At 51.2% G+C, this 27,788-nt stretch overlaps 1 protein-coding gene and 1 long non-coding RNA gene across 4 annotated transcripts in view; one reads left to right on the forward strand and one right to left on the reverse strand.

The window, feature by feature from the left end:
- The window catches only part of SLC6A2 (solute carrier family 6 member 2), a 44,960-nt gene extending 39,018 nt beyond the window's left edge, over window positions 1-5,942 (reverse strand). Inside the window, exons 1-2 of one of the 3 annotated variants that reach the window (XM_059153704.1) lie at window positions 5,811-5,942; window positions 5,068-5,392 (exon numbers count right to left, since the gene is read on the reverse strand). In XM_059153704.1, coding sequence (XP_059009687.1) covers window positions 5,068-5,341 — 274 coding nt within the window. In that variant the 5' untranslated portion in view covers window positions 5,342-5,392; window positions 5,811-5,942. The other 2 variants (XM_059153705.1, XM_059153703.1) reach the window with 2 other exon arrangements.
- A 327-nt stretch (window positions 5,943-6,269) lies between these two features.
- Window positions 6,270-26,393, forward strand: LOC131818925 (uncharacterized). Its single transcript, XR_009348975.1, has 3 exons — window positions 6,270-8,373; window positions 19,652-19,858; window positions 25,490-26,393. It is a non-coding gene; the product is annotated as an uncharacterized LOC131818925 (long non-coding RNA).
- Window positions 26,394-27,788: the final 1,395 nt, after the last annotated feature.

Here is a 27,788-nt window from a genome sequence, read left to right on the forward strand (position 1 = left end):
TGGAGTCTTGCAGCCCTGGACTCCTGCCTTTCAGGCGGGAGCATGGGTGCACACACCTGCCGATGTTCCTGCTGCTCCAGGAGTGGGCTCCCTGCAGAGCGATCAACACATTCCAGCTGTCCTCTGAGCTGACTTTGGCTCTGAGATCAGGGGACACCCCCAGCAAGGAAACATGCCCACATCCTGATAGATGGACACCACTGGCCCCTTTCAGGAAGGCTCTGGGGGGTGCAATTCAGGAAACCTGGAGTTGGGGCTACTCCTCCCCATGTGAAAATTCTCCTTCCGCTATCACCTTTGCAGGATCTGACCTGGTTTTTATTAATGAAGCTGGGCTTTCCCTAGAGCTCCTTGAAGGTTGGGGTTTCCCAATCTTGGTCCTGGTCTCTTGAAAATGAACAAAAAAGGATGCTGGATGCTGAGAACTACAATCTGGAAGGAAATGCTGCCCACAAAGAACAGTGGAACTCATCTCCCCCATTTGGGATATAAGACTTCCAATAACAGAATCCAAGATGACGTTAACTTCTAGGATAGCTGCCCTAGACTATGGGGAATTGTCTTTCGCTCATCTCTGTGTTCCTGGCATATGGTGGGCATGTTGGAAATGCTTTCTCGTGCAGAAAGTGGCTCCCAGCGGTGACTCATGTGGAGGGTGCAGCTAATGAAAGCCCCAGGGCCTTCCTCCCCTTGTACTGTGACCTAATCCTTACTTGGGCAGTTGGGTCTGGGACCACAGCAAAGGGTGTAACATTTATCCCCGTGAAATCCCATCTTGCTAGAAACAGCTTCTTTAGACCTTTTTGGCTAGATCAGAGCAATGAGCCTCATTCATGCTGATGACCCCAGGTTCCAGACTCAGCTCTAGTCCCTAATGAGCACCAACTAGTTCCTGCAGACTTATCTGTGGGAGGCCCTGTGCACTTGAGCTGAACGATCCGTGCCAGGCTTGGCAAGCCCAGGGTGTAGGTGGACTCCTGTAGGCAGGCTGGATGTGAGGCCACCGAGTTTACAAACCTCTGACCTCAGCACCAGCCACCATTTCACAGTCAGCCTCCAGAAGCCCAGATATTTTGGCCAAGAGGGTTCCCACTCCCATATAAGCTATGGGTACCTGAGACCCTCAGTGTACTAAGGAAGGGAGAAGAACCCTATTCGGGACCAGAACAACATGTCCGGTGCAGGAATGTTAATCCCCATCTTGCAGGTGAGCAAAGAGCAGTCGGGGGAGGGTACACTCTCAGAACCCAGAGCAGAGCCTGGCTCTTGATTCTTGATTCCCTGGGCCGAGGTGTGCCTGCTGTCCAGCCTGACTCCCCTTCCTTAATCTCCTCCTAGAATCGATTCTGTTCCTTCAAAACTCAGGACCATACCGGACTCCCGGGTCTAGCCTGTGGTTAAAAATCAACAAACACTAACAACAACAGGAAGAGGTCCATTTTACTGGTCCCTTCTATGTGCCAGACACTATTTTGAGAGTTTTGCTTATGTCATGGACACCATCATCCTGCCGGAAGGGAGACGCTTTCTCCTTCTCTGCACAAGGAAACTGAGGCCTGCAGAGGATGAGTCCAGGGCTCCATTTCCAGGAGGTGTTGGGCTCAGATTCAAACCTGGGTGTGTCTGAGCCCAGAGACCATGGGTCTGACAGCACAGGACTCATCTCAAACAGAAGCAGCCTTTGCAAGACCCCTTTCCTGGCAAGGGAGGCTGACACAGAGACCCAGACAGTCTGCCCACACCTCTCCGGGGACCAGCCCAGGCCAGGCCCAAGACCACAGGTGCAGGGGAGATTCCAGCCCCCTGAAAATAGCCCCCATGTCCTCGCACTGTCTCTCTGTTTGAGAATTTCCAAGACTGGCTTCCCCTGTTGGTAGTCTCCCACACGTGTGCGTCCCTGCAGCTGGCCTCTGGGAAGATGTTCAGACAGGCTGATCGTTCCCAGGAATTTATTCAGAAAGTATTAGCCGGGGGCCGAAACAATTGGCACCTTTGTCATTTCACAATATGCTCCAGTGTACGCCAGCGTGCACAGCCAAATGTGGAGGTTACCATGTTCAGACTGGCACCAGAAGATCACCCGGGCTAGTAAATAACAGGGCAGGGGGCATCCTGGCTTGGGCGTAATGCTGAGCCAGGTCATCGCAGAAGTATAGGTCTTGGGGGGGGTGGTCATCGAAGCTCCTCTCCCACTGTAATGGGGAACTTGGGCTGAGAGAGGGGCTGGGCCACACCCAGGAAACAGAGCTGGGATTCAAACTTGGGTCTTTGGGCTGCTTCCACAATTATAGGAGACCCACCTGCCAACCTGTTGGCCCATCTCTGAATTATGGTTAAGAACGGATGCCCAAGGAGCAGCCAGGAGAGCTCAGAAGGGATGAAACTCCAAAGGGGCCAAGCTGAGCTCCCCCCAAAGGGCTAGGGGGTAGTTTAGAAGAGGAGCTGCCTTCGAGTCTGAAATGGAGGGAGAGGCTGCACGGCTTCCTTGGGTCAACCATGGACATGGTGGCCAGTAATGGAAATTCACTGGTACAACTTTCCCACCTCTTAATCTGGCATTCAAGGTCTCCAGGGCTGGGCCCTGGCATGCCTCTCTGCCCTTATCTCTGCTGGCTTGCCCTCCCGCCAGCCCGCACTCCTAGTCTCTGAGATGATCTCATGTGCATTCTCGAACAACAAGGATGCCTCCTACTGTCTCAAGGCTTATCCATGCACTTCCCATCCTGAGGGGCTGAGCTCTGAGGACTGTCCACCTCCCTGTCTTTCCCAAGCAGTCCCTCCTCAGGCCTTTAGAGCACCTGCCACCTCTCCCATCTGTTTCCCACATCATCAAACTGTGGTTAAGGAACAGCAGAAGCTGGGGCCATCCTCCCTGTCTGGCTTTCCACGAGCCTTATATCACACGATCCCATCCTCACCCTCTGAGGTGAAAACCATTCTTTCCACTTGACAGATGAAGACACTGAGGCAGGAGAAGTCACCCCGAGTCCGGCTGGCAGAAGTTGGAACCTGGGACTCCACAGTCAAGGTCCCTGGACCTCTATCTAGCCTGCCGGCCCCATCCAACAAGCATGAGCTCCCTCTCTTGGTCAGTTACTGCCGGGGGTTCCCGCTGTCTGATCATTCCATTCATTTACTCATTCGGTAGAAGTCTGTTGGATACCTTCTACCACATTTCTAGGATCTGGACCTTATTTTGAGCCTTTGGAATAGAAGCAGGAAAAAGCCAGTCTATGCTTTCGATGTGCCCTGCCCCCACCTGTTTGGGTAACGACCACACAAAGCGATAAATAACCGAACAGCTCAGGTGCGTGATATGCAGGGTTAGCGGACCAAGGAGATTCCCACCCAGTTTGTCTAAAAATTGGAACCTGTGGCAAAGTGGCTGAGTTTGTGCGCCCCCGCTCCCCATGTATCACCGTGCATGCAGCAGGCGTTCACGGCTGGTGGCAATGGCTGCGGGAGTGCAGTGTCAGTGGAAGTTCAAGAATATTCATCTAGCCGATGTGTCCAACTGACCATTTGGGGGACTTTTAGTTTCAACCAACACTTATAATGGGAAATGGCGTGTAGTGGCGTGACACTTTAGATAACAAAAGCCCCTGGCAGGCAGAAGTGGTGAGGAATACACGTAGGGGGTCCCTCCGGAATCGAGCATTGTGCTTCACGTCGGGAAGAAGCCAAGAATTATTGCTGATGCATGAGAGGGCCTCCTGCTGTGTAGGGACACACAGTCTTGGACGGCCCCTGAGGACATGCCGGATGGTTCATCTCGGAGTCCATCTTTCATTCGTCATCTCCCCACCCACTAAAAAACACACGGAATCTGCCTTTCCTCCCTCCCTGGGCCTGAATTCTTTTAGCCAACCAGAGATTCTGGAAAGGCTACAGCAGCCAACCATGGAAAAGCGTTACCCTTTCCCACGTCTCCACCAGAGTGAGGGTCCAGAGCAAACGCTGAAGCCAACAGCTAGCTCCCAGACTCAATGGGACCGGTCCCGAGCTTTCCCTCTACCTGGTTCCAAACCCTCCCCCTGCCTGCCTCTGACCATTCAGAGTCATGAGCTAGAGCCCCCGCCAGGCAGGATGAACCGTGGATAGAGAGAAGTTTCCAGAGCAGGACCCTCTTTGCCAACTTCTTCCTCCCTATCATTTTCCCAGGGAACCCCTGAACTCATTCTAGCAAGGGGCACAGGACTGGGGTGGTTTGGGCACTAAGAAGGAGCTGGGGTCTTAAGACCTTGTGTCCTGCCCCCCCAGTCCCCCTTTTCCAGGGCTCTGCCCTTGGACTGGGCCATCTTGACTCGCATCCCAGGCAGGTAGGTTATCTGTCACTGGGCTGAGGATGGGGAGAGAGCCTGGCTGTTTCCACTGGAGTTTTCTCCAGGCCCCTCTTCCACTCCATCCTTCAATCATGGCCAGGACTCCAGGAGGTAAAGGTTTCATCCCTATCAACGGGACATCCTGCCTCGAGGATCAGGCCACACTACCTAGTCTATGCACTCTGGTGCCTCCAGCAACACAACCCCCATCCTGAGAGAGGAGTTCCTTCTGACACTAGCTTCTCTATGTGTGTCTCTGTTCCAGAGTCTTTGTCCCCAAGAGGGCAGGGCCCCCCAGGCGCCTTCAGAGAGCCCACATCCTCTCTTCCTTTTTGGCCCAGAGGTCCCTGCCCCAAGGCTCAGAGTGCTGGAATTAGGGTCCCTGTGTGCCTGGTTGTCACATTCCGGGCACTTCTGGTGCCCCTTCCAGAGCTCTCCAGATCTCTGCCTCTCTTCCTGTGACCCATCAAAAGATCAATGCTTCTCACCCAACGTAGGGTCCCGGTTTCTGTCCTTCCACCCATGCGTCTATTACTGTCCAGCAGCAAGCCTCCACTTCCCTTTTCAACCGGGAACTGCACTCCTTTTTCCAGGAACCCTGACCAGGCCCTTGCTGCGCTCCAGGCTCGCTCGCGTGCTGCCTCTACCCGCGCGTCCCAGCTCCTCCATCCCAGCCCCTCTCCCAGCCACCGCTGAGGACAGGGAGCCTCCCAAGTCCACACTCCCAGCCCATCAAGGGGCTCACCACCACCGTTCTTGTAGCAGAGGTAGGGGAAGCGCCACACGTTGGCGAGGTCCACCGCGAAGCCTATCACCGACAGCAGGAAGTCGATCTTCTTGCCCCAGGTCTCCCGGGGCTGCTCGTCGCCAGCGCGGGACGCCAGGAGACACTGGACGCCGTTGCGCTCTTTCACCACCAGCAGCTCCGCGGCTTTGCGCCCTTGCGTGGGCTGCTCGGACCCCGGGTCCGCCCCGCTGCTCTCGGGCTGCACCTGCGGCTTCATCCGCGCCAAAAGCATGAGTGCGGTTGGCGAGGGAAACGTCACCGGCACTGGGAGCACGCCGAGGTTCTGCGCGGATGAAAGGAAAAGATGCGGTCACTAGACCATCCCGCCCTGCTTGCGCCTCCTGAGACCTCCCGGGAGCGCGGAGACACAGCGGCCAGTGCACACTGGGCGGACGCGGGGTTCTCCAAAACGGGAGCGCGTCTGTTGGGGAAAAAATTGAAACAGTGGGAGTGGTGCGAGGACCTGAGACGGTACTGAGAGGTGGAGACTGACCCTGTCCGCCCCGTGGGTCCGGCCCAGGACCCCGCAGCGCTTCCCTCATTCGCCCGCTCCCTCTCGCCCCCAAATGGTGGGGCTGGGACACGTGGAGGCTGAGGTTTCCCAGGGGCGGGGACCCTACCAGTGCCATTTGCTGCTTCCTGTCCCCCAGCTCGGATGGGTGCCGCCTCCAGCAGCCCCAGGAGCCTCCCCGGACACTCACCTTTCTGCACGTCAAACTCGCGGGCGCTCTCGCTCTGCGCACGCAGCCGGGGCCTCCCAGGAACACTTCGGCCGGGCGGCGCGCAGGGCTCACTCACGTGTCCGGCAGCGCCGCGATCCCGGGTGCCCCGCCTGGCCGCCGCGGGCTGTGGGGCGCGGGCCGGGGCTGGGCTCCGCCGCGTGGCGCTCGGGCGCGGCCCGGGTAGCGCGGGAGGCACGGGGCGGCCGGCGGGGCGCGGGCTGGCTGGTTCTGTCCGCGCCGGGCGGGGGCCGGGCTGGTAATGTAGCCTGCGCCCCAGGTAACGCGCCGATTGCATTAAGCCCGCGCGGAGTCCGCTCCGTCTGGAGCCTGTTAGCGCTAATGCGGACTGACAGCGCGGCCGGGGCTGGGCAGGGGCGGGGGCGCGGCGCGGGCTCAGGGGGCGACTCGGGGACCCGGGCGCCCGCTGTCTTCCCAACACGCACCCGCGCGCCAGACACAGCTCCCGGGGGCACCGGGCTCTGACTTCCCAAAACGGGAAGAGAGCGAGACGCCCAGAACTGGGGTCAGAGTCGCGTCTGAGAGGGGCCCGGGAAAAGACCAGGGAGAGCAAATGACCGGAGTCGGTGCCAGCTCTGTCATCTGCCACCGGCCACTTAAACTACCCTGCGGAGTTTCTCCATCAACAAAGTGGGCATGTTCTGCTCGGTGCCTACCTAGGTCGGCAAACCTGCTGGGGGCCCCTTGGCTGGCTGGGGACTGGAAGGTCACACCCCAGCTCTGACCTCCTCTGTTTGTTACACAGATTTGCAGGTGTGACTCCTGTTCCATGAGGCTGAGAACTTTACTAATTTCCCCATGTGTCCATATGCCTGCTATGTGCCAGCCACTGCTCTAGGCTCTTAGGAGAATTTCCGCACAACTTATGGAAAAATCCCTGGCAGGATGGACTCTGCGTTCCGTCCTGCGGGAAAACAAGAAGCATAATAAATAAACACATTGTAGGGTGTGTGGGACAGGGATATGGGCAAAGAGAAAAGTGAGCCTGGGAAGGTGTTGGGGGGTGGTGTGTTGCGGGGAAAGGGGGAAGCAGTTTGGTCAGGGAATTTGAGAAGGCAGCATTTAAGCAAGTAAAGGAGTGAGCCATTTGGGCCTGGTATTCATGCATTTCTTCACTTGTTTGTCTGTTGGTTAATTTCTTCATTCATCAAATGATCACCTGCTGTGTGCGGAAACAGTGCTGGCTCCTGGAGCCAAGGAGATAGTTCCTGCCATCAAAGAGTTAGTGGTCCGGTGTGTAAAGAGACCATCACCACCCAGTGTGGTCAGGATTGGTTGCAACTACAGGGGTATGGAAACTGGTTGGAGCTGAATCAGCAGATAAAGGATGGGGGTGAAGAGGTAATCTAAGAAGGCATCACAGAGGAGACAACAGGTAAAGGGGATGGGCAGAAATTTTGACAAACCCAGACATGCTGACCTTTCTGTTCTTTAAACAGTCCAAGCTCAAACCCGCTCCAGGACCTTGACACTTCCTGGTTCCTCTGCCTGAGTTGTTCAGATCTTAGTTTAGTGGTTCCTTTCTGACCACTCAAATCTAAAATACACCCCTATTGTCTAACACATCACCCTATTTTATTCCCTTCATTACACCAGTATACAAATGCAATTATTTGTTTATTATATGTCTCATCTTGGAGGTAGTGTATGAGCTCTGTGAGTGCAGGAACCCTGAATGTCCTAAACACCTCTGTGTTCCTAACACCTGGAACATACTAAGGCACCAATTAGTAGGGACACTGAATGCATTCATGCTGGTGTATGGGGGCATTGAGATCATTTTTGCCAGAAGGACCAGCATGACAAATATCTTCTGTGAACGATATAGAGAAGAAGGGAAAATTAGTGGATGATGAGTCTGCCCTGGCTTTCTGGGGGTTGATGAGGAGAGGCAGAAGTCAGGGGAAGGATTGGGCTAAGTTTCAGGAGAGCCTGGAGCCATGGATTCCCATCCATCAAGGTTGTCAATTTCCTTTGACCAGCAGCACCCCCCCCCCGCCCCCGGGCTATTTTGACAAGCCTCTAAGAGAACAGAAATGAAATCATCTTTCCATTTTTCAGGTCAGGGAACCGTGGCTCTGAGGATTCAGGGGACCTGCGAGAGGTCCCACAGGTTGGAAATGACAAAGTTGAAATGACAACCCAGGTCTCCCAGCTCCCAGCTCCTGCCCCTTCCACCAATTGGCGAGTCAAGACACTCAGAATCTCTCTAGGGATCATGATTCCCTCCTCTGCTTTAACCCCACCCAACTGGCCCCAAGTCTCCCACCTCTGAACACCGCAGGAAGCCCCAGCCTTCTCTGCCGCGCCTCCCTCCACCCCCCACCCCCGCCATCGCAGCATCCCCAGCCCCTCACTGCAACAACTTTCCTCTCACGTCCAGTATCTTTCCAGCCGCGTGATGGTCACCAGCTGCCAGAGCTCTTTCTAAAACTCCAGACTGATCACCTCACTCCTCGGCCTCCTCTTCTGTCTCCCCCAAGAGACAACACACCGACGTGATTTCATTAACCCTGGATTTAAGGTAATTTTATTTTCTTCTTTATACTTCTCTTTATCGGCCAACTTGTCTACAATGAGCATTTGATATTAAACAATCAGAAAAAGATAATGCACAATTTCTTAAAACCCCCGATCTTTTCAGGATAATATCTAAACACCTTTAGCAGTACGGACAAGATTCTGCCTGTCTATTCAATCACATCTCTTGCTATTCTAATTCTCTCCTCATTCTCCCTACAAACCCTTTACTTGATACAAAAATATACTTTGTTCTCTAGCAACATGGGAGATACTCAACAACTAGTGGTATCCTTGATATCTTGTGCATTTTCACATCTCTGGATTTTTAACTATGCTGTCCCCATAGTCTGCTTGTCTACCTGGAGAACTCCTATTCATCCTTCAAAACCTCAGATGTCACCTCCATTGTAAAATTCCCTGATAACCACCGCCTCCCCACCTCCTCTTCTTTATATTGCTTTGTATATTTGTCTAGTACAGTTACCTGTGTGATTTCCCTTCTAGGGACAAGGACAGAACCCAGTAGATCCTGTCACATAGGTTATGCTCTAGAAATGTGTACAAAACAGAACTAGAACAGATCTCAGTCATTGGCTGGGTTTGCTGTCTTTGGTTGGGGTTGTTAATGTTGAATTCCTCCAGAAGCAGAATCTGAAAGAAAGATTCGAATTCAAGTAGTTTATTTAGGAGGTAATTCCTGGAGGAATTATATAGGAGTGGGGCAGGAGGCAAGAAAGGAAAAGGAACCAGCAGAGGGGACGTGAAGGAGCAGTTACAGCTGTGGGCAGTTGGTGTTCAGCCCTGCCGGGGACCTCTGGGAGACTGCATAGAGCCCGCCTCTGTTGTCCCACTCCTGGGCAAGGAGGTTAGAATATTTATCCATTAAGTCTGTGCCGGGGGTGCTAACTTGCCAGCATTTCCAGCCTGCCTGGTGTGTGGGCTGAGCATGCTCCCGTTGCCAGGAAAAGGCTTCTAGCAGCATCCCAGGTACTGGCAGTAGGAAGCTGGTGGTGGGGCCTGCATTGGCAGGAACAGTGTGGGCGGGGCATTGGAAGTGTCTGCTACAGGGATGGAGGGAGGCATCCCCCAACTCCTGCACGCCATCAGAGTACCAATCAGCAAGCCCCGAGAGTTCCGCCGGGAGCTTTCCGGGACTTCTGGGGAACAGCAGTGGAAACACCAGGCTGGGCCTGGACTGAAGGGCACGGCGTCTCCCTCCCTTTCTGGCCCAGACTCCCTGCCCCTGGCTCCAAGAGCCATGGGGCCATGTGGCTTCTCTCCATACCCTGCATTCTGCCCTTCCAGGTGGCCTGAGGGCAAGTGGGTGGGCAGACGGCTGGAGCATTATCAGAGCTAACTGGATCTCTGGGGAGGCGTCACTTCCACTTACCATGGCACTTGGTGACACAGGCCATGGGCACAAGGTGATGGCTGGTGCTCTCAGTCCAGCTCTGGACGTCTCCCGGCCGACGCCAAGACCCTGACACGCAAAGGATACGCTGGGGGACATTTGGAATCCAAAGGGCTGGGTACCGAGGGGGTCTTGAGGATACTACCTGAACCTGTGCTATGTTGCCCTGATGGGGGAACTAAGGTCAGAGAAGAGGAGAGGTTTGTCTATAGCTTTCCTTCCTCCCTCCCTTCCTCCCTCCCCTTGTTCTTTTCTTTTCTTTTCTCTATTTCCAGGGATTAGACCTACGACCTTGAAGCTGACCTGGTATAACTTCTATTGCATTTACAAATAGCATAACCGTCCCCTCAATAAAAGACCCTCATAGGCTGAACTCCCCCTGTAAAAGCCCCCTGGTCCTTGAGGCTACCAGCTTACCCAGAGGTAGCTCAGGCCTTAGAGTCCTCTCTGCTGAGCTCCTGCCCTAGCAAGCCACAAATCAGGCTCCGGCATTAAGGGCATCCAACCTTCACTGACCTGCACATTCACATCCTGGGTCCATCCACACACTGCACGTCTCTACCCAGTGATAAAAGGCATCTGGAACTTACTGTGTCCAAAACAGACTTCTTAAGCTCCCCTTCCTGACCTCCCCACAAACGGACTCCTCCTAGTTCTCCCTCATTCCGAGTGATGGCATCTTCTTTCTAGCTCCTCAAGCCAGAAACCTTGGAGTTGACCTCGACTCCTCTTTTTCATACTTTCATGTCCAGTGCTACTGCAAACTCTGTGGGTCGGAGCCACCTCACCTCTCCCCATCTCCACGGGGCCTGGCCTGCTACCATCTCTCACCTGGATCACTGCACAGTCTCTGAGGGTCGTCCCAAACTCTCCCCTTGCCTCTGAAGGTCAAGCTCTATGCAACTGCTAGAACTTTTGGGAATGAGTTTAGATCCAGTCCCTCTCTCTCGTGTTCCTATCTCATTCAGCATAAAACCGAATACATGCATCCTTTTCTGGACTTGCCTACGCAAGCCCAGCAAAGCCTTGTGGCCCCCGGGAGATGGGAATCAGGCAAGGACAGAGGGGCTGGGTGAGAACAGGAGGGGCAAGTGGTGTGGCCGAAACAGCCCTTGGCTGGGAGTCAGCACCCAGGGTCCTGACCCCTGCTGTGCTGGTTTCAGGCTTTGGAATCATGGGCAAGTTCAATGGTGACATGGGGATGGACCCCAGGAAGAAGAAGGCAGATCAGGAGAGGAGCTGGGGAGGGAGAAATGGAAGGAGGGGTACACGATGAAGGGATTCAGTCTCTTAGGAGGAACTAGGGCCCTCCCTCCACTGTAGGAGCACCTTAATACATCCTTCGGCCTTAAGGTGGTCACGTGAGGTACAGTAGGAGGGCACTCACACTTAGTTTGTGTCTGTCTCTGGGGCAGAGGGGACTAGGGAGCAGCTGACCAGAAGAACCATCGTCGGGTTGGCCCAAGGACTCTGCTTCTCTGGGGAATATCAGAGCAGGGGGGATTCCCCCCAAGAAACCTGTATGCTCAGGTGCCGTCTGATGGAAAACCAGGCACTCCTTAGATAATCTGATGAAACCTGGATTCTCCCAGAAATAGGCACATACATGTTGCATTTTTAATTTCATGTGAAATTTATCATGCTTTTTTTTTTAAAAAGATTTTTATTTATTTATTTGACAGATCACAAGTAGGCAGAGAGGCAGGCAGAGAGACAGGAGGAAGCAGGCTCCCCACTGAGCAGAGAGCCTGATGCGGGGCTCGATCCCAGGACCCTGGGATCATGACCTGAGCCAAAGGCAGAGATTTTAACCCACTGAGCCACCCAGGTGCCCCGAAATTTATCATGCTTAAAGAAAAGTGTAGTAAGCAGGTAGGACCAGTTTCCAGTTTAAATAATATTAATGACATGAACGTATAAGAACCCACCTTGTGGGGTAAGAAATAGAGCATTTCCTGTACCTTATCAGCCCTTGGGTCTCCCTCTCTCAACACACCCCTTCACCGCTCTCCCCAACTCCAAGGTTACCACTACCCTGTGCTCAGCAAATAATCATTTCTTTGTCTTCCTTTACCACCTATCAATACTTCCCTAACAATACATGATTTTGTCCTTCTTTGAACTTTATATAAAAGGAAACACACTATGGATAGTTTTGCAACTTCTTTGTCTGCATATGATGTTTTGGGGACCCACCCATGATGGTGGCATTCACTCATTTTCATGGCTGCATATATTCTTTCTATTTTATGAGTAATAACTAATTCATGTATTTATTCAATGGTTGAACATTTGGATTATTTCCAGTTATTTTATATTTGAACAACACCGCCTATAAAATTGCATGCAGATAGTTCCTCTGCATGTAGGCAAGAGTTTCTAGAGCTTCTGTGCTTAACAAATTGCTGGTTTGTAGGGTATGTGTTTGGTTAGCTTTATTAAGGAATATCAAGCTCTTTTCTAAGATGGTCGAACCAATTAAAAATCTCCCCCATAGAGTTATTTCTTCACTTCCAATTTCTTTAGATCTTTACATCTTCCCTAATTCTTGGTGTTATTTAAACTTTTAATTTTTGCTGCTCCTTTGGTTGTGACTTTAAGGTGGTTTTTCCTGACTTCTTGTGACATGGAGCGTCTTTTCATATACATATTGGCCAATTGTATTTCTTTATCTCCTGTAAAATGGTAATGTGTTGTTTGTGTAATTTAAAAAATTTTTTTTAATTTTAATTTTTTAAAGATTTTATTTATTTGAGGGGGGCAGAGAGAGAGAGAGCAGGAGCAAGTGGGAGGGGCAGAGGGAGAGGGAGACTCAGACCCCCTGCTGAGCAAGGAGCCTGATGCAGGACGCGATCCTAGGACCCTGGGATCATGATCTGAACCAAAGGCAGACACTTCACTGACTGAGCCACCCAGGAGCCCCTTGTTCAACTTTTCTTATTGCCCAGAATTTCTTAATATTCTGGGCATGACTATTTGTCAGTTATATTGCAAATATCTTTAATTGGTAGTATTATGTCTTTTCTCTATATATATGAATAAAGGTTATTCATTTTCATGTGATTTAGTGTGATCTTACTTTAACTTTTATTTGGCATATGTATTTATGCTTTGTTTAAGAAATCCTTCCCTACCTGATACTTTTCTAAATTATAACTTAAAACTTGACAGTTTTTGCCTTCATATATCCCTTCAGTGTTTTAACTAATGTTGCTTTCTAGATCCCAACTTTCAGTTATTAGATGAATAAGTTCTGGGGGTCCAAAGTACAAACGGGTGGCCAGCATTAACAACTGTGTAATACATATTTGAAATTTGCTAAGGGAGTAGATCTTGTTCTCACACAAAAAGGAAAGCCTATGTGAGGTGATGGATATGTTAATTAACCTAATTATGATAATCTTATTGGGATGTGTATGTATATCAAATGAACACATTATACACTTTCAATATATACAGTTTTGTCTATTATACTTCAACAAAGCTGGGAAAACAAATAGCGTTGATTTAAAACGTGTTTTTCTAACTGATGGGGCAAGATTCTCCAGATCCTTTTCTTCAGGAGTGTCTTGGTGGGGGCACCTGGGTGGCTCAGTGGGTTAAGCCTCTGCCTTCGGCTTAGGTCATGATCTCAGGGTTCTGGGCTCGAGCCCCATGTCGGGCACCCTGCTCAGTGGGGAGTCTGCTTCTCACTCTTCCCCGCTTATGTTCTCTCTTACTCTCTTTCTCTGAAATAAATAAATTAAATCTTTAAAAAAAGAAAAAAAGAGAAAGGAGTGTCTTGGCAATGTTATTCCTTACAAATTTCAGAATCAGCGTGCTGGGTTCCTTGAAAAATCCCATTGGAATTTCAGCTGTGATTACACTACATCTACAGATCAGTTTAAGGAGAACTGACACTTCTACTGTATTCAGTCTTTCTATCCAAGAACACAGCACATAGCTCCTTATATTTTCCATCTTTAGTAGACACAGCATTTTAAATAGAGCATAGGGGGATTTGCAGATTCCTGCATGAAACCTATCCCAGAATCCCTCAAACATTACTGCCTGTTGGCCTCTCTGCTCTGTTTTCCAGTAATACATAAGAGCCCAATCTCGAGGCTACCTACCACCTCCCTCCCACTCCTCCTTCTGGCCCTCTGATATCCATTCCTGGGAAACTGACCAAGTTCAGCTTTTTCAGCAGCCTGGAGATGCCAAATAGTAAACTCTCTAAATGCATTGATTTAGGGCCCCACGACATGAGCTCTAATCCTGGTTCCACCACTTACTGTCTGTGAAATCTTGGCCACGTTCCCCCGCTTCTCTGTGTGTCTCAGTTTCTTCATCTGTAAAATGGGTACGTTGGTGATGGCAACAGTGCCTGCCAACAGAATTGTCAAGGAGATCAAAGGAATAGATATATGCAGAGCACTTAGAGCAGAGATTACTGCATAATGGGTAATCTCTTCTTGCTGTTGTTCCAAAAAGTTTAATTTCTCTATGTCTGTCGGAGGTAAGGTTCTTCTCCAGAATTTTAAGTTAAGTTTATCAGACTTCCCATTCCAGGACTGGGATGGCAGAGCAGATACAAGTTGATATAACAATTATGAGTACAGAGTGGGAAATTGTTTTTAGGAAGAGTTGGGTGGGTTCAAAGCCTGGCCTCACCCCATGCGTGCTGAGGGACTTTGGTTTCTGAGCCTCAGTTTTTCCATCTGTAAAATGGAGGGGACACACCTGTACAGTAAGAGAACCAACAACAAGCCCTTTGAGAACGCTATTGGAAGAGACTTGTTCATCAGGATTCCGTGATGCCAGCTGTAGCCAGGTCCCCAAAGTTCACTGCTTCTTCCTAGAGGTTGATCCTCTCTGCCCCCTTTCCCAGATCGCAGATCACACTAGTCTAGCCGATTGCTCAAAGGGCAGATTCCTTGGTCCCATCCCAGAAATTTGGATTCAGTCCATCTACAGTGGGGACCCAGGATCTGCATGTTTATAGCGTGTTTAATTCCTATTTAAAAAAAAAAATAGAATCCCAGCGCCAGTGGCTTGCTTCATGACCACCGTCCCAGGCTGAGTGTGACCAGAGCCATACACACGCAATTTGCCTGGCCCGAGTGCCTTCTTTGTCTCACACTGGTACACCGTCCTTTTGCTCTGGCAAAGGACCGGCCGCACTTAGCAAACAGCGCACAGCTGCTTCCAGGCGGAGCTGCCTGTTCCCCGGGAGGGGTGAACGGGCGCCCTCTAGGGATGGAAGGGAGAAAAGCTGCTTCATGTGCTTCATGCTCAGCTTTGGGGTGACAATTGTGGAATTACTGGGAATGGCCACAAAGCCCCCAGAGCAGGTGGGATAGGGATGGGCAACGGGACAGAGGTGGGAGCAGCACCCTTGTCAAAGTGGTCATTGTAAGGCCTCATCGTGGGGTTGTCCACAGCGAAGCTAAGGGCTCTGGTCCTTCTCTGCGTTTGTGCCCAGGAACCTGAAGGCAGTTCGTGTTGGCAGTGCAGGCCATAGTCCACGCACAGAGCACACCTGTCCTCCTCTTTCTCTACCCTCTACCCCCAAGGTGAGAGATGGACGGTCTTAGGGAAAGGGCAGGGGAACTAGGGAGCCTGGCTCAGGGCGGTGACTTTCTCCCCCTCTTCATGGTAAATGCCCCTTCTTCTTTTTCTTTTTTAAAGATTTTATTTACTTATTTGAGAGAGAGAGAGAGAGAGAGAAAGAGAGCCCATGAGTCAGGGAGGGACAGAAGCAGAGGGACAAGCAGACGCCCTGCTGAGCAGGGAGCCCAACAACGCCCTGAGTCCCAGAATACTGAGATCATGACCTGACCTTGAACAACTGAGCCACCCAGGTGCCCCACCTTCTAGTTTTTTAGGAGACGGCCAATCCCTGGCCTCCGAAATACAATAAACCAGCACAGAGACACTCAACTTTCACACTAACTGAGTAGGGCTTCAGATCCTGGCCCTGTTGCCCCCTCGCTGTGTCCCCATGGGCTGACATGCACCTGTCTTCTCTTCTACAATGGAGGCCACCATAGTATTTACACCACAGGGTAGTTGAAAGGCATGACAGCATCAGGACGGTAAAGTCAGTCAGCAGTGTCTGCACAGACTGAAGACACATGGGTACTTGCTCCAATTTGACAATCCTTCCTTCCCCAGGCATGTACTGGTCCTAAGTAGCACATACTAGTTCGTATAATACTTGCCATCATTATCCCCATTTTTAATGCCCCCCATGGTTAGAGGTCTTGTGCATGGCCACATGGGGAGGATGAGACCGAAAATGGGATTTGAACCCAGGTCTGGGCTGGCTCCAAGGCAACGCTCTGGATCACTGTTCTCTCTGGTGGCTCAGCCTCTCTCTCTCTCTGGTCCCCCATCTTCTTCGTCCTCCCCACCTCCTGGCTGCCCCCTCCCCATGTGGGCTCCCCATCTCAGCAGGGCCTTGCCCCCTTCGAGACGCAGTCTGCACCCCAGCACTGTCCGTCATAGCCACTGTCTTCTCCAGTCCTTCTTCCCACCCCAGTCCCCGACTCCCACCCTGTCTCCGCCCCCACCCCATGCCCTTCCCACCTGTCCAAGCTACCCCTCCTTAGCACTGTAGCCTGCTTACCCCCCCTCTTCCTGAGGCTCAAAGGAGAACCCTCCCTTTGCTGCCTCCGTGCCCCCTCTCCTACTTCCCAAGTCACACAGGTTGGTGGCAGAACAAGAACCCAGACCCTGGGTCCTGACACAGGGTCCAGGGCTCTTCTCACAGCCCACAGCCCCTCTGTGGAGTGTTGATCAGACCAGACACACCCTGAGGGCTTGCGACAGGGGACAGGGAAGCTGCGATGGGGACGCTGGCCAAGAAGGTCCAGACCGGCTGGATCCGGGTGCTGACAGAGTCCAAGGGAGGTCAGCATTAGGCCATTCTTTCTTGTTCCAAGGGACACAAGAACATACCTGCTAACCCTACAATGTGCCACTCTCCCGGTGAGGTGACTCCGTGGCCCGTCCACACTGCCCACAGATAGGAGTGGGCTGTGGCTCCGTTCAGCCCCGACTCTGCCCCACCCCTCCCACTGAACCCCTTCCGTGTGCGTGTGCGTCGGGGGTGAGCCGAGGTGACGGGGAAGGGACTTGCGAGGGCCTGAGCCGCTGGCCTCAAGGGGGGACATCCACGGGAGAGGGAAGCCTGTACTTCTGTGTAGTTCAAGGGCAGGGCCGAGCCCCAAACACCTGCTGCGGGGCCTCCAATCCAGCTCACAGAGGCACAGGGGAGTGTGGAGAGCCGTGTCAGGGATGGACTCCGCCACCCTCTGAGGCCTGAGTCAGTGCTACCCTGGTCTGTGGCAACAAATCCCAGTGTGGAGCCTGTCAGCCTGACAGCTTTGCAAGCAGTCACGAGGCTGGGCAAGGGGCCACGGGAGCAGAGGGCGCTCTTCCTCAAGGTTTTCCAAATTCCGCCAATCCTGGCTAATCATTTTGCTAATAATAGGTCCTCCTGTTTTTTTCCCTGTCCTCCACCCCACTCCTAACAGGACCTCCCCTCCCCCTCCCCAGATCCCCAAAACACTTAGAGGCTAGAGCTTAGAGGGGCCTCCCCACCCCTTCCTGAAGTGGAGCAGCGGGGCTAGTCCATGAGAGGGCCTGTGCTTGAGGCCTACACCAGCCCCGCTTTAAGGGACCTAGAATCAGATAGAGGGAGAGTCTGCCTCGATTTCCCTGTCCCTTTAACCCTGACTGTTGAAGAAGAAAGTTTCAGTCTGGTCTCATAGGTCTGATCCCCCTTTCACCAGAGGGAAACTGGCTTGGCGGGAGGGGGGGGCTCTGGGGGGGGGCAAGAGAGGGGGGGTCATCCACTTGCTCAAAAAGTGTCCAATACAATTGAAGGACAGCATTTTCTTCTCACTTTACTTTTGCATTTACCATCTAATTATAACACTGACCTTGGTTTTCCATTTATGACCATGATCTCAAGTTTCTCGAATTATTCATGACTCTTAACTCAAAGATTTTCAAAACTGTGGAATAGTTCAGCCTTTCATAAAAAGATAGACATCGCCTAACAAACAGCTCACTAGCTTAAGAAACAAAAACACAAGCAATATGATTGAGGTCCCTGTGCACTCCTCCCCAGGTGTGTCTCTGTCCTCCCTCCTCCCTGGCCAACCGCTGTCCTCACATAGTGTTGATTATTCCCAAGCATGGATCTGTGCTTTCACTGGGTAGACAGACAGATACAGAGATACAGAGATACATATGGGTCTATACACAAAGAGATACACATATATGCCTAAAATTATAAATGTGTATTCCTAAAATGTTGTGTCTCGATAGCTGAATGTCTAACAATACAAATTTGTATTATCAGGTCCAGTTACCTGCAGATTTTTTAAAAAATTTCTTTTCAGCATAACAGAATTCATTGTTTTTGCACCACACCCAGTGTTCCATGCAATCCGTGCCCTCTCTAATACCCACCACCTGGTTCCCCCAACCTCCCACCCCCTGCCCCTTCAAAACCCTCAGATTGTTTTTCAGAGTCCATAGTCTCCCAGGGTTCACCTCCCCTTCCAATTTCCCTAAACTTCCTTCTCCTCTCTAACTCCCCATGTCCTCTGTGTTATTTGTTATGCTCTGCAAATAAGTGAAACCATATGATAATTGACTCTCTCTGCTTGACTTATTTCACTCAGCATAATCTCTTCCAGTCCCGTCCATGTTGCTACAAAAGTTGGGTATTTATCCTTTCTGATGGAGGCATCATACTCCATAGGGTATATGGACCACATCTTCCTTATCCATTCGTCCGTTGAAGGGCATCTTGGTTCTTTCCATAGTTTGGCGCCCGTGGCCATTGCTGCTATGAACATTGGGGTACAGATGGCCCTTCTTTTCAGTACATCTGTATCATTGGGGTAAATCCCCAGTAGTGCAATACCTGCAGATGCTTTTAAAACATTTCTGAGCCTCGTTTTTTTTTTTTTTTTTTTTAAGATTTTATTTATTTGACAGAAGGAGACACAGCAAGAGAAGGAACACAAGCAGGGGGAGTTGGAGAGGGAGAAGCAGGCTTCCCGCTAAGCAGGGAGCCTGATTCGGGGCTGATCTCAGGACCCCATCATGATCTGAGCCAAATGCAGACACTTAACCGACTGAGCCACCCAGATGCCTCGTCCTGCAGATATTTTGTAGTACAGTTCTGTGTAGTATAGTACAGAACTGTAGTACAGTTCTGTAGTACAGTTTTTTCTTCCTTAGAATTTTCTTAAAATCACATTATTTTCTCTAGCTTGCTTTATTGTAAGAATACAATCTAGAAAACCTATACCATACAAAACATGTCTTAGTCAACTGTTGACGGGATCAGTAATGCTTCTCATCCATGCTTGGCTATTAGTGTTGGTCAAGATCAACCGTCTTTCTGTGTGTGCCTGCAAGGCTTAACACACTGAGAAAAACGCATCAATCCTCATAAATACATCCATAAAATCATTACTCAGACCACTACAAAAAATGACCAGCGCCCCAGAAATCCCCCTGTCCCTCCCTTAGTTACTATCTGTCTCCTCCCTCCTCCCAAAGTAGCCACTCCCTTGACCTCTAATAGCCCAGAATCCCTGGGCCTGTCTAAACAATAGAAAATATCATTTTGTGCATGTTTCAAGTTTATACAAATGGCATCATTCTGCACGAATCTTTCTGCAAATGTTCTTGAGATTTTTCCATGTTGATACTTGAGCTTCCTTTTAAAAACAAATGTATTTAATTAAGAAGAGTGAGTTGATTTCAAGGAAAACCCTGAGGGCATCCTAGGACAAGCTGAGCACGGGTGTCAGCGTTGAGAAAACATGGGTTCTGACTCCACTCTCTTCCCCTTTTACAGGTATGAACACTGAGGCCGGGGAGCTAAGAGCCAGGCCTCCCCTCCCCACACCGGGTCAGTCTGCGAGTTCAAGTTCCAGCTGGGACAAGGGCCTTGGCTTCAAAATGCCTGAGGCCAGAGATCTTTTACACTATGTCAAGCTGGCAAGAAACATCTCCCTCCACCCAGCCCCACTGCGACAGATAGCAACTGCGTTTCCTAGCCAAGGTTAGTTCTTGACTTTGAACTGCAGAAAGTAAACTGTTTTCATTGAATTGTTTTAGGGCGAAGCCTGGGATGTGAGTGGTATGGTATTGTGGGGACACGGCAGCTGTCCAGCCTTCAAAGTTATGACAAGTCTTCTACTTGGCAGCCCACCTCGGTGACCTATATTTTAATATGTGCTATTAGATTATTGCTAATGAGACATTTTAAGGATAAAAGAATTATGCTCGCCTGCCGGGGCCTCGGTAAAAGTACAATTGAATTAAGGGCTGAAATTGTTTAGGACTCTGCTAGACAACCTGTCCCCCAGGCTGGGCCTGAATGGAGAGATTAAGCTTTAGAAATTACACAGGAAAAATAAGTATAATTGATCTAAGGTAACTTCACTCGTCTAAATTAAATAATGTGATTGTTACAGGCAGAAAGGATCGAGATGAGGAGCCGGACGGAAAAGGCTCGCTATCTGCAAACAAAGTTAGACGTGAAAGCCCCAGGGAATTGACTTTTTCCTGACTAGGCTGAACACCCTCTGGATGGCTTTGAGAGTCTGCTGGGGAGTTAGCAGGGACTGGACCCCGTCTGAGCATCCTAGAATCTGAGGTTTGGCAGGGACAGCCCAGCGCTGTCCTTACCAGCCTCTACCTAACACATGAGCCCTTCTAGCTCTTTCCAGCACCCCCAGGGTCAGGATGGGGGTGCGGTGGGGTGAGGTGGAGGAGAACTCTTGCTCCCCATCCCTTAAGCAGGCTGTCCAGTGTCATTGTCACTCTTGATTAGAAGACATGACTCTGCAGGTGGCTGGTCAGCTGCTTTGGGGTAGCTTGTGCCCACCCCCCATGAGTCCTGCCCCCTGGTCTATCCTGATCTTTGGGAGTAAGGTCCCACCCCTCCCGTGCCGTCATTTGCCATGCATAGTTATGTGTCACCAGATCTCAAGTGGGGGCAGTGCATTTGTACGACGGCAGAAGACCCAAGGCTGACCTCCAGGGAACCCATACAACCTCCCCCCAAATATGGCTGCATCTAATGCCTTCAAGCCCATAGTTGACCCTTTAATTTAAAAAAATGCCGGTTGACATCATGTGTTACATTAGTTGCAGCTATAAAATATAGGGATTCAGCACTTCTATACAGGACTCAATGCCCATCATCATAAATGTGTCCTTGACCCCATCACCCTCTGAAACCACCAGTTTGTTCCCTGTACTTAAGCATCTGATGTTTTGTTTTATTGGTAGGTTATTATTATTATTATTTTTTGGTCTTTTTTTTCCCTTTGTTCTCTTTCTTGGATTCCACATACGAGTGAAATCATACGATATTTGTCTTCAGCTGACTGACTTATTTCACTTAGCCCAATTACTCTCTAGCTCCCCCCATGTTGCAAATGGCAAGATTCCCCTCTTTCTGACGGCTGAGTCATAGTCCATGGTGTGTGTGTGCCACGACTTCTTTATCGGGCTTCTTCCGTATCTTGGCTATTGTACACTGTGCTGCTATAGACATGGGGTACGTGTGTTTTTCAGATTAGTGTTTTCTTATCTGTTGGGTAAATATGTGAAGTGGAAATACTGGGTCATAATAGGGTAGCCCTATTTTTAACTTTTGGAGGACCCTCCGCACTGTTTTCTAGAGCGGCCGCACCAACGTGCACCAGCAGTGCGGGAGGGCTCCCCTTTCTCCGCATCCTGGCCAGCCCCTGCTGTTTCTTGCGTTGTTGATGTTAGCCATCCTGACAGGTGGGAGATGTATCTCGATGTGGTTTTGATCGGCCTTTCCCTGATGATGAGTGATGTTGAGCATTTTTTCATGTGTCTGTTGATGATCTGGAAGTCTTCTTTGGAAAAATGTCTCTACATGTCTTCTGCCCATTTTTAACTGGATTATTTGCATTTTTGGTGTTGAGTTGTACCATTTCTTTATATATTTTGGATACTAACGCTTTATAAGGTACATCATTTGCAAATACTTTCTCCTACTCTGTAAGCTGCCTTTTCGTATTATGGATGGTTTCCTCTATGTCACCCACCAACCGGCCCTTTTTTTATTTCTCTCCACCTCCCTCCCTCCCTTCCTGAGCAACTACTGTATGTCAGGGACAGAGCTACGACACGGGACTACAGCGGTAAACGAGACAGCAACGTCTCCTGCTTAAAATCAAGGAGAAGCTGAAGGCTAAAACACATTAGCTAAGCAAATAAATTAGATATCAGGGGATCCTGACAAGGGCTTGAAAACCACACCAGAGTGTGGGCTAACTCAGAAAGCCTGGGGAGGGCCGTGGGCTGGGAAGGCTCTCAGGGAAGCCTCTCCAGGGCCTCCCAAGGGAGAATGGAGGATGAGACGGGCTCAGCCCTCCAGAGAGCAGGGAGGGGAGACAGGCCGAGGAAGAACCGGCAGAGGTCTGAGTGGCAGAACAGCAGGAAAGGCAATGCCTTCCAGAGGAGATGGTGGGGGAGGAAGGGAGGAGTCAGGCAATGGCCTGGTTTTAAGGCACCTGTTGTCCACCATGGAGAGGACGGCATGTACGGAGGAAGCCACTGCCGATGGCTGAAAAGGGGGAGTGCACGACTGAGGTTGTATTCAAAGGGTCTGTCCGGCCAGCGTGTGCAAAGTGGAACCTGGCCAGAAGTTCTGGAGTCACCAGGGGAGACGAGGGTCTGTAAAGAAGAACAGCTGAGACCCCCACCCAGGCAGGAGAAGGCTGAGGAATTCAGGCAAGAACAGTCTGGAGACATCATCGTCCGATTCTGAAAAAAACATGAAGAGACCCTTAGAGACTACCTTCTCTCTAGTTCTTTAGAGATATGACTGTCCTGGCCCAGAGAACTGCCTACCTTGCCCAGTCCTGCTGGGAAACCATCTTGGGGCTCTTCTCTGTCTTTCAAAGTGGGACAAACAGGGTCAGCTTCAAAGGCTGCGGACCCTTGGAGCCCTGGGGGGTCTGGGGTGGGGAGAGCCCGAGCTCTGGGCAGGCCGGTGCACAGGGCAGAACACAGATGCTGACTGCTCTGAAGTACGTCGTCTGTTAATGAAAAGGTGCCTTTCAGTTTGTGGAACAGGAGAGATCTCTGTTCCTCAAAGCCCGTTATTGAGTGGGAGAGAATCCTGTACTAATTCCCAGAGAAAAATGTCCTTTAAAGCAAAAGGACACGCTGGAACTTGAGTGGCATGAACTTCTTTCTCTGTGAATTCAGGAAGGAGAAAGAATGGACTCTTGCACACGTCAGTCCTCCCCATCGCACTTGGCACAGGGTCTGTTCCTCAGGCCTCAGTTTTCCCTTCTGTATAATGGGTGAAATGATTGCCAATATTCACTCGTGTCTGATATCTCCGTCCTCACTGAGAGGGAGGGGTGTGAGGTGAAATGAGGGGCGCTGCAACCGGGAGCAAGTGGACAATTTTGAGCAAATGGGGAGCCCTCTGCCCATCTAGTCATGTCCTGGGATAGGGCGGGGGGCTGCCCGGGACCGGGTAAGAATCAGATGAGCAGGGCAGGCCGGGAGCAGGATGGGCTGACTGCTACCGAGGGCTTCATGTCAGTGTGTAATTACATTTTCCCAACTTCTTCTGTTGTTTTGGTCACCTGGGGTCTTTGCAAAACTTCATTATTTTTCCATTGTCTACTTTTCCTTTTTTATTTTCTTTTAATTTTTTTTCCTGTTCAGACATTGAAATTAGCTCAGTGACTCAGTCATTTGACTTCTTATGAATTCCAGGCTCCCGTGTCCAGGCTGCCCGTTCCCCGTCCTGTCTCTTAGGAGCCCGGCTTACGCTTTGGCTCTTCGCGGGCCCAGAAGGCTGTCGATGACCCCCTGCTCCCTTCTTCTCCCAAGTGCCATGCTTCTGCAGGTTGCCTTCCACTTGTCACACTTCCTGAGCCGACGGCTCCAAGCCCCATTTCCAGAGTAGAAAGAGAATTCTGAAGTTGCTGCATATTTTCTAAAATAACACCAAGACCTCCAAATAAAGCAGATCAGCTGAATGTCATAAGATAAATCACAAGATTTCTAGGATGGGGCGGGGTGGGGGGGGACTCCAGAGTTCATCCAAAAGCAGCATTCCCTTTCCACTGTGTCATCCCTAAGCTCTGGCCATTTAGCGTGCTTGCATGCCTCCCATGATGGAGTGCTTACTTCTTGCAAAGGCAACGAACTCCCCCTTCAGACCACGCTGGTTCTTCAGGAGTCCTTTGGTTAAGCTTTGGTTAAGGTCCTGGATTTAGCCCATGGAGCCACACAAAGGAAGGTGACTCCATGCTTCTAGACAACAACCCAGCAGATGTCAGAGGACGGGGATAATGAGTCTGCCTCCCCACCCCCAACACCACCCTCTCCCCACCCCCCACCCCCACCTTGGATTCTCTGTTCTCGGGGCCAAGCATCCAGCCCAGCTGCCTTTAAGTATTAAGAGACTTGATTCCAAATCACAACTCCCAGAATTGCCTTTGGAATTCAGCGGCTGCCAGGGACATCAAGGCTAATTGCCCACGAGGCCGTGGGGACACAGCTCTTCCCCTCCCCAGTCATTGACTTTCTCAGGTCGCGTTGATCTGGTTTGTATCGATTGCATTCGCACAGCTTCACTGCCCCGGGGAGACCCGCCTGTCATCTCCAGCGGAGGACAGGCTCTAACCGGTTGTGATCACTCACACAGGTGCCGAGGGTCACTAAAGCAGCTGTGGCATCGACCGGCCAGGTCAGGGTCCATGGTGGGAGGAGCTACCTGTTTCAGGGAGCTCTGTCTGGCCACTCTGAGTTCTGGAGAAGGCATGAGCTTTCCAGTCGACCCCAGACCTTCTTGTCAGCCCTGCTCACTTAGCTTTCAGCCGAGTTTGCAGCCCCTGTCCTGGCAGTTCTGCCTCTCTGGTCCCCATGCGGCCTCTGTGGTGGTTGTGTTTTCCTTTGCAAGTGGACCCATGGCTGTCCATGCATGTCCATCTCCCAGGCTGGGGCCTCTGCCCCGGGTCGGGGGATGCCCAGAGCAACCCAGGCCAACCTTGGGAGTACTTGGCAACAGGTAGATTCTCCACATTTGTAAGCTGGGGACGGGGGACAAACCCAGATCTGCCAGCAGGCTCTTTATGCTGCCAGAGGAGGAAGGTGTGTCATGGAAGTGTGGCCTTTACCATTTTGGGGGAAAACAGCAGTTTCTGTGAGCTGAGGCTGCGAGGGGGGTGGCCCTTCTCTTGGGGCCTGACCCACTCTTTGCTCTAAGTGGGAGCACATGAACTATTCTTTTTTTTTTTTTTTTTTTTTTGAGTGAGAGCGAGAGAGAGCGAGGGCATGGATGGGGGGAGGGCAGAGGGAGAGGGAGAAGCAGACCCCTTGCTGAGCAAGGAGCCCAACGCGGGGCTCGATCCCAGGGCACTGAGGTCATGATTTGAGCCGAAGACAGATACTTAACTGACTGAGCCACCCAGGCGTCTTCCGCATTTTGGCTATTCCTGATCTTACCGATGCAAAGTGAGCCCCGTTGTTCTTAGGATGAACCAGTGAGGAAACACAAACACAGAGGCTCACGGTTGAGAGAGATCCACAGAAACGGGTGTTGCCCGACAAGATCTCGCCCTGGTAGACTGACTGTCTTCCCCCTAAATATGGAAGAAGTGAAGTTGCTGACTCTTGCTTTTAGGTATTTTCTCACAAGATTACAGGAGCAGAAGGCTTCCCCGTGCAGCAGCCCCTTCTCCAAGCACACACATCAAGAGTCTGCTGGCCACGTCTTGTCTCTCCCTCGTGCTGGAGGAGGGCCTCTGGAAGGAACGACACTCAGCTGGGAGCAGCGTTCCCTGACCTTCTCTAAAGGACAAGAGCCAGGTTTGGGGGAACTGTGGGGACTCATGGGATGGTCTGGCCCAGGCTGCGAGGGATGAACTCCTAAATGAGCCAGCGGCTCCCATCGGCAGCCCTGGTGACTTTCAGCGAGGAGGGGGAGTGCTCCTCCTCCCTCCGGGCTCTCGAGGAGAATGCCGGGAGTTGCTCGCCCCCCTGAGAGGGAGAGAACCAGCCCACTGCGGCACCTGTGCCCAGAAAGTTCCATAAGTGCAGAAGGACCTCCTGAGAGAAGAAGCATGGATGCCAGTTTGAAGTGTTGGTTTTCTGCACTTGGATTCCCTCCTCAAAGCCTCAAGATCTCACCATGTCTGGTCAAACACTGCATCTTGGCATGAAGCATGCTTTGAGGAACCGGAGAATGGTGGTGTCCACTTCTGGGTGAAGGGCCTAGACACAGGGCAGTAGCTCTGGGGAATGAAGGAGCAGGGTGGTGGCCAGAAGGGAGGGGTGACAGGGGACAGGAAGGATAGATGGGTGGGATGTGTACCCCCACCTCGGGGTTTCTCAGAAAGACTGTGGCTGGGGCCCCTGGGTGGCTCAGTGGGTTAAAGCTTCTGCCTTCGGCTCAGGTCATGATCCCGGGGTCCTGGGATCGAGCCCCGCATCGGGCTCTCTGCTCAGCAGGGGACCTTCTTCCTCCTCTCTCTCTCTGCCTGCCTCTCTGCCTACTTGTGATCTCTGTCTAATAAATAAATAAAATCGTAAAAAAGAAAAAAGAAAGACCGTGGCTCCAACCTCCCAAGAAACGTGGGTTTTTCATAGTTGCCGAAGATCAAGGCTTTCCCAGCCTGTGACACAGATTTGGCCCCAGGTGGTTATATCTGGGAGGTGACCGCAGGCAGCAGGAGGGAAGGAAGAGGACAAGTGACCCAGGGAAGGAAGAAAGACCAACATAAGTGGGTGTTCTCAGGGTTGTGCTGTGAGTAACGGGGGTTCGGTTCTGCCAGTTCCTCCCAGAAGCTCCTTGCACAGAGTACCCTGCCCACAGCATTGTCCCCAGAAGGATGGAAGGTGGGACGCGAGCCCAGCAGCTCCCACCCACCATCCACCCCTCTTGGGTGGCGCGGCTAAGGGCATCAGCACCCCCTGCACACAGGTCAGGAGGGTTTCCTGCCAGGCATCCCGGGAGCCCCTGAGCAGAAAGCAGAAGTTGCCCTGCGCCCTCTTGAGGTCACGCACTGCTTGCAGGAGGCGACTCTAAGCCCACTGAGAACGTTCTCCTCTGCCCCTGAGGCTGAAATCAGAGGTGGGTTCAGGGGCTGTGATGCTAAGCATCAAAGGTGTCCCCAGCTGGCAGCAAATACCAGAACCTCCTTCATGTCCAGGCTTTGCTGTCTCCCAGCTGATGGTCAAAAGATGACGTCGGGGAGACCTCAGTGACAAAATCAGTTCGGATAATGACCCAATAACAGGGCTCCTCAGCCTGCTCCGGTCCACCCAGAGGTCCACGAAGGGGCAGAGGTGGATGCTGGCTGGTGTTTCCTTGGTCCGCTTAGCCCGTATGCTCTTGCTGGAACAGACCAGCCTATCTGGCCACTTAGGGGTCCCCAGACTGAGGACCCTGACAGTGGCCATTTACTTTGTCTTCCCTCGAGAAGTCAGTGTTGTGAGTTGTTCTGGGAGTGGGCTGGGGGCTTTCCAGTGGCTTTTCCCGACTGAGCTCAGATCCAAAACTGAGGACCTCTAGGCGTACCCTAACCGGGAGTAGTCTTTTTTACTTACATGAAACGACCTCAGTCTCAGACTAAATCCACTCCGTTCAAATAATATACTAACCTTTGGATTTTTTTTTTTCCCCTAGTATATTAGTTACAGAAAAAAAAAAAAAAAAGAAAAAATGGATTCCTCCCGGAATGGATTTATTAGTAGATGTTGGGGATAAGCAAGAAGCTATAACTGAGCTTTCCTTTGAAATTAAGGGGAAAAAAATAATTGGTTTGACTTGAGCTTTAGAAAATGAGCTTGATCTTTTTTTTTTTTTTTTTTTTTTTTCCTGCTATAGTTTGGAGCTGTGGTTCATGTCACATCCCATTTGACAAGACTGAAACACATACTTGTTCTGAGGAAGGCGATTTATATTCGTCAGACACTGTCAA

The sequence above is a fragment of the Mustela lutreola genome, chromosome 16 (assembly GCF_030435805.1).
Source record: "Mustela lutreola isolate mMusLut2 chromosome 16, mMusLut2.pri, whole genome shotgun sequence".
Taxonomy (NCBI): Eukaryota; Metazoa; Chordata; class Mammalia; order Carnivora; family Mustelidae; genus Mustela; species Mustela lutreola.